General features: G+C 39.8%; 1 protein-coding gene across 2 annotated transcripts; it reads left to right on the plus strand.

The window, feature by feature from the left end:
- The first annotated feature begins 723 nt into the window (after positions 1 to 723).
- On the plus strand, positions 724 to 12,752 carry LOC124300220 (probable sodium/potassium/calcium exchanger CG1090). 2 transcript variants are annotated; one of them, XM_046754041.1, is made up of 9 exons: positions 724 to 1,074; positions 8,018 to 8,461; positions 8,774 to 9,008; positions 9,083 to 9,195; positions 9,362 to 9,537; positions 9,631 to 9,854; positions 9,916 to 10,227; positions 10,335 to 10,568; positions 10,942 to 12,752. In XM_046754041.1, the coding sequence occupies exons 1-9, from the start codon at positions 1,048 to 1,050 to the stop codon at positions 11,139 to 11,141; spliced, it is 1,965 nt and encodes a 654-aa protein (XP_046609997.1). In that variant the 5' UTR covers positions 724 to 1,047; the 3' UTR covers positions 11,142 to 12,752. The 2 variants fall into 2 exon arrangements, with proteins under 2 accessions (XP_046609997.1, XP_046609998.1); XM_046754042.1 differs by lacking the exon at positions 724 to 1,074 and adding an exon at positions 3,062 to 3,176.
- Positions 12,753 to 15,246: the final 2,494 nt, after the last annotated feature.

Consider the following 15,246-nt stretch of genomic DNA (forward strand, 5'->3'; position numbering starts at 1 on the left):
AATGCTTTCACCACAAACCGTTTACAATTTTTTTATGTCTGTACGTTGATATACATCTTACGTACAGCATACTTTACATTTTGTGATATAAAGAAAGCATCGCGATTCCTGTATAGAACTGTGATTCTCGTACGACTTCAAATTTATCCGGTAAGCATTTTCATTGCTAATTTTGAAAGTGTATCACACTGCTGTCAACCGATTCGAAAGTCGTTAACGTCTTTTCATTATTCCCTTGTTTATCGAGTCTACTAGTCACACTCGAGAGACTGAGACTTTAAATTCATATAGCAAATCGTACAGAATAAAATTTTTTTAAAGTTTCAAAAGCGACAATTATTTCAAGACAAAGTATGCATTTACCGTCATTTGATTCGCCATTAGAATGTTCACCAGGTAATTCCCGGTGATAATGAATATACATCGTCTGTTTTCCCCGCGCAAGTTATGAAAACTATAGTTTATCTACACCCTTTGAGGGGTAGTCACTGGCTAGTTAAATCGAGGCAGCTACTTAAATTCGACCCCTGCTAACTACCCCTCGAGCCCATATATAGTGCTACCCGTTTTCTTTTGCGTAGAGCGGGTTGCGTGTGTGCAGGCACCAAAACACTCGCGGAATTCGGTGGCTAACACTTTTAGTGAAACACTTCGCGCACGAGAGGAGAATTGCGCGTGCGCAAAATGAGGCGAGCGTGGAAAGCCTCGCATTACACGCGAAATAGCGCAAAGAGGAACGTCAGAGCGTCGATAAAAAACAAGTAAAAATTGATATAAAACAAGAAAATAGTCAGGTAAACTGCAAGTGACTTGATTCGACCGCGTATTTACGGGATATTTGAATAATCAACGATCCAAGAACAGCGGAACTCGTTGTCGACTGTAACGGGTTGCAAAACGCTTTAAAGACAGTAGAGCCGCTGTCAAGGGTAGTTTTTTTTTCTCACATTATTTTCAGATAATTTCGGGGCGAGAGATGTTGTTATTCTGAGATAAGTGAATCGTCGTTTTATACTTTCTGTTGGATTCTTCAAGAGTCTGGAAAACATGCTCGAAGAGCCCATCAGCTCAGTGGTAAGTTTCTGCGATTTATTGCGCTCTTTTTTTTTGCACGTCTCTTACTTAATACCCTCAACCTACAAACCTCACTGAGCTGTTTATGCAAATCAATAATTTTACCGTTACACACACTCGCTGATCGTGCCTCGTGTTTAAAAATACCCTCACATTTTATGCTTTCTAGCATAATAATCGTTACTGGGGTCTTGCCTAATTTTTGTCCTAAACTAATTCATGGCTATATAAAATGACACAAAATTATATGTTTCAACAATAGTCTCTGTTTGCTCACCTTGTATCCAAACTCGTTTACCATTCCGCCGAGAAATGTCCCTAACTTGTTGAACAACTTATAATTGAAACAATTAGCATTTTGTCGAAGCGTCATTTACTGCGTCAAATTCGTTATGCTCATTACCCGAATAATTGAGAGAATTATACGCACAAATTAGCTATGGAATTACTTTCTTTTGAAACGTTTGTTCCCCTTTAAGAGAACCGCAGTCTTCTTTTGATCCAGTAACCAATTTCAACTGTAATTCCCTAGGGTAAAATAAATCGTACGATTACGCTTGGACAAATGTTTTATTTTCTAATGCAATTGAGAGCGAAAAACTCGTGAAATACACATCTATAGCGTTTAATTGATCGCCACCCGTGATTGATGAACGTAGAAGATTTATTTCTTCCTTTTTATTTTTTTTCGTAGAAGTAAACGGTTGCCGATTAAAGATCGTAGGCTCAACGCCGGAAAACTACAATGGAAAACTAATCGATCGATCGATGCAGGGTAGTTTAATTAACGGTTGCGTGCAGTAGCAATTATAAACGTCGGCTGCATAATCAATCCTATGGGACTCGTGAACGCCTGCAAACTCTGATGTAACGTGTCATATTAGTTTGAAACATGCAGTGAACTACCCTTGTGCATATACGCATATTGCATATATTATATTGCTACGCTGTTAAGAATAAATTAATACATTTTGCTCGTAGAATTTCGTTTGGCTTGCAGTTCAGCGACGAATATTTAATGAATTCGCTAAGTAATCAACGTCTGGTTCTTCCAAGTAACGACCGTGTCACAGGCGCTTGTGAAGGAAAACAAAATTAAGAACGTCGAAATTATTCGGTGAAAATATTTCCCTCAAGATTCCACAAACGAAAAGAAACCTGCGGCAAATCCAATTTTAGTAATATTCAGTTGAGCAGAACGATTTTTTCCAAAACGCAGCTAACTCTCACTTTTCATTTTATGGATTCCTAAATTTTTCTATAATGTTTTTGTACGCCTGCCGAGACTTAATCGCAACGTTTTAACGTTCTCTGACAAACTCAAGCAATTCTCTAGAGTTTTAAGGATAAAATTTCATCATTTTTCATCGAGCTTGAAAGAAAAATTTCCGAGGATCAAGGCTTTTAATAACGAGTCCAAAACTTGGATTAACAGGATTTTGCGATTACTTGTTTTATACACCTGTAATTATTGAAAAAACTACCGCAAGATCTAGTGGGCGATAAATCTAGCGGTTGACGCAAAGAGCCAGCAGCTATATTCGCATACCTATTGGAAAAATAAAGTTAATCCAATAAATAAGGCCCCTTCCTCTCGTCTGCAGTCCTCTTCTTTTAATCTGCAGTTTTTTTCTCGTTTTTCTGTGTCTTCTCTGTCTTCCTCTGGACTTTACTTTCAGTAAAGGATATAAACTGCAGCTAGGTAAAAGTAATCGGAATTCCCTCCTGTTCTACGAGTTGACAATAATTATTTTAAAAACGACTGTCAAAGTTGCTGATAATTAATTCTCATAATATGCTCTTTGACACAAACACGATTTACCGAAGACAAATTCACAAAAAAAAAAAAAAATGGTGTGTAAAAATTATTTTGTAGATCCAAATCCTTGGCGTGAAGTTGCGTATAGGTCACGATTTACGGCGCCACTTTGTCTGGAAGCCGAATTCAATCCCTGGCACAAAATCAAGATGGCCGCTATTTGCACCACTTGCGATTTTATTTCGGTTCCAGGATCACTTTCAGCGTTCGCCAGTTACCGATGGCTGTTTTAAGCGAAACCATACAACGGCAAGAATGACTCAGAAGTTATTTCTCATTTGACGTAAGCCTGAATCTTGAGTATTCAGTTTTCAAAATACCCTCGCAAGCCTGTGTACGATGATTCACTCCGCGTACAGTCAACGTCCACATTCAAGCCGTAAAATATTCCCAATACGAGTGAAATTCATCACAGCTTTGAATGGAAGAGCCCTAAGTGGGTCCGGAATAAAGCATTTCACCTCGTCGGTTTATACACTTCGCTAACCGAGTGACGTTGGTCTTTTACTGAGAGGGCGAACGAGCCACCCTTCCTCTCCTCCACGGCACTGGTACAGCTTTTATTTTCAATCAGTTTATCGCCGCTGTACCGTCAGCTGTGCCTGGCTTTACCTTTCTCCAGTTCGTCTTTCTCTGTTACGTCAGAAAGACAAGGAATTTCAAGAGTTGTACGTCCTCGTATACAACAAGTACCTCCCTCTCGGCATTTTTCGATTAATCATCGTATCTCTCAGATATGATAATATCAGATCGACTATAGATTTTCAGATTATTCGTACATAAGAGCATCTCGCCAACTCCATTCACGATTCAAGTTACACGAATATTTCGCATTGTCGATCACCAAACGCGGTTTATTTGTATTACGCAATCCTCGTCGCTCGTAAAATTTATCCCTGATGGTCAGTCCATGTTCGATTCCATTTTAGAAACATCATACTCGCATCCGTAAGACTTTAAATCGACCCACGCGATAGACAAAACCTTATACTCTCCTGAAATTTTCCTCCCCTCAAGTTTCCTCACAATTTCCAGAAGTACGTAAAATATTTTGATAAGAGGATAAATCACAGCTGGAATTTTTCAAACACTGTAATTATATTCAGGCTTTGCATTTTTCAAAACTTTTTTCAATTTCTCTGCGTCTCCCGCAACGTTGTTTCGATTCTTCCCGTCAAATTCGCGAGTTAAAATTTTGTGGTACACCGAATCATATCTGGAATAACAAGATTAAATTTATCTGAGAAAGTTGAAATATTAGCCGTGAAAAACGCCTAGAATATATTTTAATATCGCGTACAAAATTTAGCGGATTGAGAGAATTTTACCGGGATCGTGCGGTTCGTATCGGTGATTAATTTTCGACGTTTCATGTCCGATCTCTCTTTCAGTAAATTGAATCAAAGAATATCCCGCCAAGGGAAATCATGGAGATTCGTAATCCCTTCGTGAGCCAGAAACCCGGATCAAAGTGTTTAAATTTTCTTGCTACGTCGCGGTTTTTCACTAGTGATAAAAACCGTCACGTTCAGCCGTCAGGCAGTTCGAGTTACTGTATCAACACAACTGAATCGCGTTGCTAGGTTAATTAACGCCGTTGATGAATATTATTTTATCATTATTAATACGTAGACTATTCCAACGATGATTCCATTACAACGTTCCTAAAATTCCCAGTACCAGCGTAGAATTGAATAACAAACTTTCCAAAGAAGCAGAGACAATATAGATAACACTGAATGGAAGAACATATGAATTATATAATTCAGTGTGACAAAGAAAATCGTATCGAATGTACATAATAATACTTGCCAGTAACAGACGAAACTTAATTCAAATACCGAACGACACCGACGATAACGTTACAATTGTATGGGAAAAAGCTTGGATGTATCGGCGAGCCCATTGATCGCCAATGGCGGAAACTCGACTCTGTTCAACCACACGGTAATTCATTATTCTAATTGAGGACACAACGTGCATTAAGCACACTTCGAGACACTTGAATCCCGGCGTGCGGTTCAGGAATATACTACCAAGAGCAGAGCGAAATTGGTTGAACGGCGATGATTGATTCTCTCTCCTCGTCTCCGCTTTTCCCTTTCGCAAAAAAATGAGGAGGGGTAGAAAAAAAACTTAAAAAAAAATACGGAACGAGAGTATCGTTTCAGCAGTCTCTCGCAACGCTTCGGATTCAGAGCCAGGGTACAGTGAACTACTCGTAGAGGGATATACTTGGCGTCATAGCGAGACCGCGTCAGCTGGTTTAGCCAATGAATCCAATCAGCTCGATGCATTGATTACGTATCAGGGTCTCGTCGAGTCCCTGCCAGATATTGTTACCTCCACTATATTGAACCGTGTGGATTTACCCGTGATACCCGATAATTCCTCCGTGTTGCTTGTATGTATAATAAGTAGATGTTACGAGATACGGAGGGAGGAGTGGACGGGTGAAAAGGGTCAATTAACATTCCATAAATAGATCAATCAATATCACGGAGTCCGGTTAGAGGAAAATTAGTCCGGTCGGTTGTGCGAAAATAGAATATCCGATTTACGGGATATCCGGGAAGGATTCCAGCTGAAACGGAGAATCAATTCTCTTCCTCGTACTTTCCTCCGAGCATACATCGAGGTGGATGTGAATTAGCGGAGAATCGGTTAGCAGCATTTCACCCTTTAGTCCTCCTCGTCTTGATCGTCGTCTTCTTCTTCTTCTCTCACTCTTCTCACAACCCTTTATCCTGTCCGTACCGTCGTTCGAATCCCGTGACCGGATGTTTTTCTACCCTGAAATTTCCTCCCTCGTTTTCCTCCCTCGGCTTTGCACAGAAAGAGAAACTCGTTATTGATGCTGGTGACGTAGCGCAAAGATACTGCGGGATATTTGCTCCTCTTGGAGGACGGCACGCGAGGAGACGAGGCGGGGTTGTCGGGGGTGGAATGGGCGGAGAAGGGCGGCGAAGGGACAAGGACGGATTGATCGTCGTCGGGGCGCCGGAGTCAGCGAGGAAGACAAGGGCAGAGGAAGAGGGAATCGATCCTTGCCAAACCGAACCTCGCCAAAGCTCACAGTTTCCGACAACTGCCTCCGAAATCCTACAATCGACGATTTTCGAATGATTTAATAGTAACGCGCATGCGGCCTGTCGCCTTTTAGAATATTGCGACGTTAAATCAGTCGTTCAATGTTTGCCTAACGCCCCATAGTTCCGAGAAAATATCATTCGATATTTGTAAATTTATAGCGACCTGCGTAGTAAAAACGAACGGTGAACCGCGCGTATTAAATTTTCTCATTATCATTTCTTGGTGATGATGAAAAGTCAAAATAATTTTGGATTAATTGCGTACAGTGATCGTAACCGGACATTTCTCTCTTTCCTTAGTCCTAATCGCTTTTTTCTACGCTATAGTTTACAATGTTCATTCTCATTTTTTTACGATTTTCTCAAGATATACTTCATATTAAATAATTGTCAAATACCTATATGTCTAATAGGGGTGAAATTTTCTGACAAATCCATTACCGCTATCTATTTTTTACAATTATTCTCACAGAAAAAAGAAAAAAAAAAATCAATTTCTGACTTACATATCCAAAACATCTCAAAATCGTCCGAAAAAGTACTTCTTTATTCAAACACAGGCGTTTTCAGACAACATTTCAATTTTAACATGAACCGGTTAATGCGGTCATGCGAAGGGTTTACCAGAAACCGGAACTCCGCGGCAGATGGAAAATTTACGCTAATTTACAGCTCATACTTTTTTTTCTTACAAAAAGTATATACCACCAAAATTTCTTTTGTTTCTTTTTTAAATTGACTTCACAGTCGCACGAACTTTGTATCAAATTTAAATCCATCCAAGCTGCACAAATTACTTTTTTCGGCACGGTGAGCGGTGGAAAAAAAAGCTACTGCCCCAAGTGGCTTCATCGTTTTCGTTAAACCGCATCTTACTTGATTCAAATATAACTTTCATTGAAAACTAGTGAGCTTATTTGCTAGAGGGAATTTCCAATAAACTCAATTGAATTTCGTTTTCTGATCCGTCGCGATTAAATCCGATTTTCTTATTCCAATTACAGAGAAATGAATACGCGATCCTGTGATCGAAAAATAACTGAAAATATTTTGCGCAGTATACAGAAAAATTCTCCAATGCAAATAACATGAATTTAAAAATTCGCAAACTTACGCGTGAGGTATGAAAAGATTTCACCGCAAGGAGTCGACGTTTCGCAACTTCTAAATGTACAATATTCGACTGCCGACCCAACCAATAAAATATATATGAAATCACATGATTAATTACAAAATCACAAATCATCAGATTTACTGTATCAAAAATCATATTATCAACTATATGAATTTAGATCTAGTAGATTTGATGATTCGTGCTTTTGTCATTTATTATGCATATGCATAAAACCACATGTGATTTCTTACATATATTACCGAATTGACAAGGTAAATCATGTAATAAACAAAACGACGATTTTTTTCCATACATTGCACGTCCGAACCCACGAACATTTTCCCTAGAGGAGGGCGCTTGGGATAAGGTACTCGCAGTACATCAGGCGTAGGTTTCGCCCAAGGGTTTGGCGTTTTCGAGTTTTGACAATACGGAAAAGTGAAAGGCGCCGTTGCCGAGGGTCCTAAAAATTGAAGCAACAAAAAATTCCCAGGGTATGAAAACCCGGACAAGCACGCCCTCGGTATACGACGCTATAGGCCTCTCAACCTGTCAGATATCGCCTCTCGAAATCACGCCGAGAGGCAAACACGTCCTGCGGGAGGATTAAATACCCTCAGCACTTCAACGAGTCGAGATTTCCTTGGCTGATTGCGAGTCTCGAATTACTTTCCCGAGTCTGTAATTTGCAAATTGACCTCTTCCCCATCCTCTCGCCAACATTTCTTCCTCCTCTTCTTATTCCGCGTCTTCCTTCTCGTCCCATCCTCATGTAACCCAGATCCGCACACTCCGAGTCTCGGACAGTTCGGTTAAGGTAACGCGATACTTTGAGCGAGCCGACGTGTTGACGCATATAACGCACCGCGGCGGCTGTCACGAAGAGCTTCGGTAACGCGACACCTTCTTAAATTGCAGCAACACCCAACGATGAGGAGTAGACCACGGCGTCGGTTGACTCGGCGGGAAAAGTGGCCACTTCAGGTCGGCCTGTTTCTCCTCTACGTTTTAATTCAGACGACAACATCGGTCTACACGTCCAGTATGACCGACGCTGCGACTCCGGTTTCTGTTCCTGATCAGTCACCGATCAGCGGAGGCAAAGACCTGCAAGATGCGACCGCGATTCGCAAGGACAAGGACTCGCCGACGAGGAAAGCCCTCGCGAATGACGAACCGAAAACGATTAGTTCCATTTCAGTCACTCAGGCTCCCAAGGAGCCTTCTTTGCTTACTGAAAAGACTTTAACCGAGACTCCGAAGGGCAACAAACAGCGTGTTAGCATCGAAACCACCCCGGAAACCAAACTTGATTCTAAGGGTGCCGAGAAGGCCAAGACAACTCAGAATCCAAACACCACGGTGAGCTGGAGTTCGTTTTTGAAATGGGTTGACTCTGCTCCGGAGAACTTTTACCCTTATGGTAACATGCGAGAAGTTGTTCCTGGTCATTTGGAATTACTCTGGCAGGACTTTAAAGGTCATGGTTCATGATGCAAGTCATGGAAGTCCCATGGTGCGTAGTTATATGGAGCATGGTCAACCCTTCGCGTTGTTGATGAGTAAAAGTTTCGATGATGACTCTTTGTTTCAACTGGTATATTCGGTCGAATGATATCCGTGAGAGAATTCCTTCTTTTCAGCATAACTGAGAGGTTGAAACATACGTTGCAGGGAATGCCAGAGTCGGTTACAACGATCATTAACGAGGCTCGTCCGACGTGGAGACCAAGAAGAGAGAATTGCTCTCCACCGGCCATCGAGCAGTTTCCACGTCCGTTGGTCGGGCCCGAGGCCCGTAAGCATGGTGCACTGATAATCGACATCCTGGTTGCTATTTACACGTTCCTCGGTCTGGCTATCGTCTGTGACGATTACTTCGTTTCCAGTTTGGACAGGATTTGCGAAGGTGAGCACAGTTACGATTTTCGACAGTCCGAGCCACTTCGATCTTCTCATCTTTGATCCACTTGGTATTCACAGAATTGCGGCTTTCTCCGGACGTCGCTGGTGCCACCTTCATGGCTGCCGGATCCTCCGCTCCCGAGTTGGCGACAGTTGTGATAGGGGTGTTTTTCGCTAAAGACGACATAGGGGTGAGTCCCGTTGTCCGATTTGCAATCAGCGACGTTGCTTTGTTCTTCCTATCCAGCTTCGAGTTACGATTGTTGCTGGCGCGATAATGGATAACGCGGAGAATAAAAGCGATTGTCGGAACGATCGATCATCGGTTCCTCATATTCTGTTACCGCTATTTTACAGGTGAGCGGGGTGATTGGCAGCGCCGTGTTCAACATAATGTTCGTGATATCGGTGTGTGGCCTGTTTTCGGGAACAGTGTCGAAGCTGAACTGGTGGCCACTCTGCAGAGACTGTTTCTTCTACATGATCTCGATCCTCGTTATGCTTGGCACGATCTATAACGAATCAATATCGTGGTGAGTACGCCAGTAACGCGATCGAGCTACGTACTTTTCTCTTACCCCCTCGTATTCAAGAACGAATTGAGTTCAACCGCGTTACGCTTTCAGGCCCGAAGCCCTCTTCATGCTCTTCACGTACGTCGTATACTGCGTCGTTCTGTCCTTCAACGAGCGCCTCGAGCGTTGGGCTAAATCCCTTAACCTTCCGTACTTGCCGAAGGACAACGATCCTGCCGAGGAGAATGCCCTCGTCAGTTATCGATCGCTCCAAGAAGAGCGACTGTCGTACACCGGTCCAAACTCCCCGGTTACGGACCAAGTCAAAAGCGAAGGTGAATGATCCCCGACCCCCAAATTCTTCAGTCCGAATTAACGAGGCTTCGATTCTTTCAGGCAACATGGCCGGCCTCCAGGACCCTTCCGATCCAGCCCATCCAAAGCCGGCTTGTCCAGCCCAGCCGCAGTACTACAAAGCGAAGGAGGCCGACCCCAACGAGATTTCCCCACTGGTAAGACCGACCGACGGTGGAAAGTGGGGCTTGTTCTCATGGGGCTTGGTCTACCCGATCCACTTCATGTGTCGCGTAACCATGCCAGACTGCCGGCAGGAGAAGTGGAAGAGGTGGTACCCCTTCACCTTCTGCGTTTCCATGATATGGATCAGCTTCTACAGCTACTTCATGGTCTGGATGATCACGATAATAGGTAGAAAACATCACGGTTCCAATTGCGTCCCCGTTCCCGTAAGCGGAGGACATTATTCCTCGATAAAAAATTGGTCACACCGGCTGACTTGATCCTCCTACATTCAGGTAGCACGTTGGGCATACCCGACACGGTGATGGGGCTGACATTCGTGGCAGCCGGAGTGAGCGTCCCCGATGCCCTCTCATCGTTGGCAGTGATCAAGGAAGGACTGGGTGACATGGCAGTGAGTAACGCGGTCGGCAGTAACGTATTCGACATTCTGGTCTGCCTTGGGCTTCCTTGGTTCATTCAGACAGCCATGATAGCGCCTGGTTCCCACGTGAACGTGACGAGCAGAGGTGGGTGGTCACCTTGCGGGATGGATTCGTTGGTGCCGGGAAGTGAGAGAGAAGTCGAAGAAACTTAGGATTACAAACTTGTGCCAGATTTCAGCGGAAAGTTAGCAGTAGGTACCGATTTGTCTCAATCGTTGCTTCTGTGTTCCTTGGTCGTTCAAATATTACGATTATCAAGTGTTGACCAGGTGTTGACAGCTGCCTGGTTTGTAAAGATTTCGAACGATCGAAGAACCGGAAGGCGGTGAGTGGAGGAAATCGGTACCGATAACTCCGCGCCAAAACCAGGTTTTTGTTCGTTTCGGCTCCTTCTCTCTTACTTCCCGATCGGTACCCGGGTTCTTTAATTCTACGACTTGGCATGGTACTATTGCAGGCCTGACCTACTCGACGGTGTCTCTGCTATCGACGGTAGTTTTTCTCGTCGTTGTGACTCATCTCAACGGCTGGAAGCTTGACCGACGATACGGGGTGTTTCTGATGGTGTGGTACCTGATCTTCATAGCCGTCGCATCGCTCTACGAGCTAAACGTTTTCGGTCAAATGAACCCGCCGGTTTGTCCGAGTAAATTTTAAACCACGGTACCGAAATCCATTATCCGAAATACCCGTAACACCGATGGATCCCTGCGATACACCAAACATTCGGACTTCCACGGCACAAGGTTTCTCTCGTTACATCGATCCTTGTTCTCTCGCATAACACTTCCTTGCATCGTGTATGGTAAGAATCTTTCAAACTTTTATTCTTGCACGTAGGTATGTACCTACACCACGTTATTTCTTGCTTCGATAAACTGACGCATCGTATACCTATATTATAACGCATGCATGAAACATGCCTGATACATTGATACGATATATCGGATGAGAGCTGTCACATGCATTGAAATTATATATCGAGGAGCAGAAACTATTCGCCGAATTTGAAAACTCACGATTCAAACTCTGTAGCTTATACTTAACCGACGACCGATCAAGCGTGGACGACGCAGTGTGTGTAGGACCAAATTGCAAAAAAAAAATAAATAAATAAATAAACAAATAAATAAAACATTACAAACACACCTTTTTTTTTTCTTTTTTTTTTTCTTTTACTTATTTTTAATACATCTGACGATGAAGATAAATTTTATTACCAGGCACACGTCAGTTTTGAACTATTTCAGTCACTTGTAATCGAATCATCCGTTCATTCATACCGATTACAGCCTGTGAATATATAACACAGATCATGAGTATAATATACAGTGTCCGTTCATGAATTTGCAGACAACGATCCAGATGCGTATAATGACGGGTTGTGTAAGGAAAAAAAAAAAAAAACACCTAATAATATTTACCATTCGCGGATATTTTATTACTGCTAACATATTTTTGTTCGTCAGATTATTACTGTACAGTCGAATAGTTTAGTTTCACAATTGCCATATTTAATAACGATCCAACGATACAATCGGTCAACGCGATTAAATTTTCATTAGATAAATAAATTACTACAGTTTTGTACAACCGGTTTGCTTCAATTTTTTAACGTGCAATAAATTGTTTTCTTACATTATTTTGCAAAATTTCTTATCGCTGTGATTCTTAGACGGTATTGAACACCGCTTGAAATATTAAATATGTATCTTTGTCTTTGTGTTCGTATTACGTTCATATAATTAGGTATGTACGAATAATACCAAGAGACGTTCGTGTGACAATACATTAATCAGTATTATTATTATTGTTAATAATTATTATTAAAAGCTATTATTATTATCATTACTATTATTATTATGGTTGTTGTTGTTGTTATAGAATTTACGGTATGCGTGCAGAATAACCAATCACCTTAGATAACTTATTGTACGTATAATTTTGTTTATATGATACCTACCTATAAAGTTGACTTATGAACGGAGAAAGAAAATATAACAGATTATAACATAACTTAGCAGCATGAAGAGTTTTGAGTGATTCAGAGTCGAGTCAAAGTCAAATTGAAAATGGTAAACAGGACATCGAAGGCATCACTTACTTACACTAGCTATAATAGAACAAAGTCGTAGTTTAGCTCAATTTATAAAAAAAAACATATATATATATATGAAAATGATAGATGAAAAATAAATATATTTTTTTTAAACGTGCATGAAAATTTCGTTACCGCATCTCAAATAGAATATATCATTCAAATATTCAAATATGAGCTCTTGATACTGACATTTGGAGGTGCTTATTTTTTTATTTTTATTCATTTACAATTTAAATATAAGAATCTGTATCTAGATCGTTTGTAAGTCAAGCCGTTTACGAGAAAAAAAAAATTTCAACATTTTTTTCGGTTTTCTTTACGTGTTATTTAAATGAAAAATGTAAAGAACAAATAGATACCTCTAAATATCAATATTAACAGCTCGTGTATGGATGAAATATACTACCTGAACTGTTTTACCGAAATTTTGGTGTGCGTTTTGTTTTTTTTTTTTCTGGCACACCCTAATATATATATACATAAATATATACAGACATAAAAAGTATGTTTGAAAGAAGTTAGCGCAGTGCTGTTTGTATATTTATATTAATTGTTAGAATTATGTATGTATAGACAGTATAATATACATATATACATATTTACATGTAGGCCTGTATCCTACGTATTACATACATACATATACATATATGTCGACTTGGGCACGAAGGATGAAAACGATTTGACAAATGCTTGTTTGAAATAATCTTGCGAACATTTATTATCGCAGAGGAGTACGATTGTAATAACAGTGATTTCAATCGATAATTATTTGTTTAAAGAAACTTGAGACGTTTGCATTGACATTACACAGTACAAGAGAAATATTTAAATGGATTATTTATTTGTAGATCGAAGGTAAGAATTTATCATCTCTTTTATCCTCTCTGCCGATTGATGACGGTTAAATTTCTACGATACGGATTACCGACGCGTATATAAATAAAGTAGAAGAAAAATATTATGCATATACACATATTCGCATATTATTGTATGTATATTGAATCAAGCAAACTTAGAGGTATTTGTAAACGGTGTTTAGCTGTTCTTAAATAGTGTAGCAAAAAGGATGCGACACATCGAAGTAATAAGGCTCCTCCAAACGCGAGAGACATAATCGAAGAAAGACAATAATTAACGCAGCCTTAACCTGATGAAAGTATCTACTGTCCTGTAAATTTCTTGTCGTTACTTTTCTTCAGATATATTCATTAAGTATATCACGTATTATAAGTTTGAACAGTTGATAATTAGACGAATGGAGAAATTCAATTATAACGTAAGATTTATTATGATTAAATATTTCGATGTCGAAAAAAAACGAGAGATTAGATTTATTCACCAAGTGGGTAGGATCAAACGATGTATCGATGTCAATTAATACAGTATGAATCGATATTTAAAATCCTTATCGAAATTGGATAAATCATTGAATCGATGATTCTACCGTAATCCTAAATTTAAACGATCCTAATCTAGGTTTATGCTTTGTAGTTATGAGTTCACATTATTTCGATGCCATAAAGAGTGAGATTTATTTTTCGTGTTCGCCGGCGAGCTACGGATATTATATATATACATATATATATATATATGTATCTTAAAATTCTCACACGATATTCAATATTATGCGTAACAAGTATAAAACAATGTATCATAAATATGTTGAATGTCGTTAAACATTTATATATACATATATATACATATAGAAATTATTCCATGAAAATTTTGCCCGCGTTAAAGGATAAAAATTGCAGCAAGATCTCGAAATCGCGTCAATATCCGAGATTTCAAGATCGAATATATAACGAATCATAATGTTGATAAATAATAACGCGATTCCAAAGAAACTGGCTAAATTGTATACCGTACAGGAAGGTGAAAAAAATACTTTTTCATCTCTCGCATTGCTCGTATAGGATTATCAAATATCATCGATGAACTTGCACCGTAATTTGATTTTTCGATTCCAGTTTCGAAAGACTGAATGTAAGACTGACTGTGAAATCCGACGAACAGTATCAAACTTGTAAAAGATTCTCTTTTCCATTTTCGCCTGATTCAACTTGTGAAAAAAATAATAATTCCAAACACGCATTTTCTTCTCAACCACGACGTTAAATAAATAAATCTAAACCGAAATAGTTTTGCTTGAAATAAGAAATCCAGAATTAAAGACAATTAGAATGAGAAAAAAATTTCCTATAGTATTTATTTAATATTTGACATACCGATTTTATACACCGCGTAACGAATTCTGCATTATTATGCTGAGAAAGTAGCGGAATAAGAAATATTGCATATTGGCCAGTTTCTCGGCGTTCGAAAACTTGAAACGGTGTTAAAAAATTTCCCGGTCAATCCTTTCCCTGGAAAAGTAAAGAATGATTCTTTAACAACGCAACTAATCGAATGTGTGATCGGAGTTCGCGGTTAATGGGATAATATTACAAACTGGGGCTGCACGCGAAAGAAGATATTTTGCGTATACAGACCTGTATAAATGCGAGAATGTGATGACGAGGACTGCGCAGTAATTAATAAGCAGTGTAAATTATAAAATGCATTATTCGTATATAGATATTTAATGTTATATGTTAATTATTACAATTATTAACGAATATCAAGCTTTACATATTATATTATATATATATATATATATAT

Source organism: Neodiprion virginianus, chromosome 3 (assembly GCF_021901495.1).
Source record: "Neodiprion virginianus isolate iyNeoVirg1 chromosome 3, iyNeoVirg1.1, whole genome shotgun sequence".
Taxonomy (NCBI): Eukaryota; Metazoa; Arthropoda; class Insecta; order Hymenoptera; family Diprionidae; genus Neodiprion; species Neodiprion virginianus.

Excerpts from the sequence above, each read along its gene's own strand:
- LOC124300220 (XM_046754041.1), top strand. The coding sequence starts at position 1,048 with ATGCTCGAAGAGCCCATCAGCTCAGTG. Across the intron at positions 9,009-9,082 it reads TTTGGACAGGATTTGCGAAG|AATTGCGGCTTTCTCCGGAC; the intron begins GTGAGCACAGTT and ends TGGTATTCACAG. Across the intron at positions 10,228-10,334 it reads CTGGATGATCACGATAATAG|GTAGCACGTTGGGCATACCC; the intron begins GTAGAAAACATC and ends TCCTACATTCAG.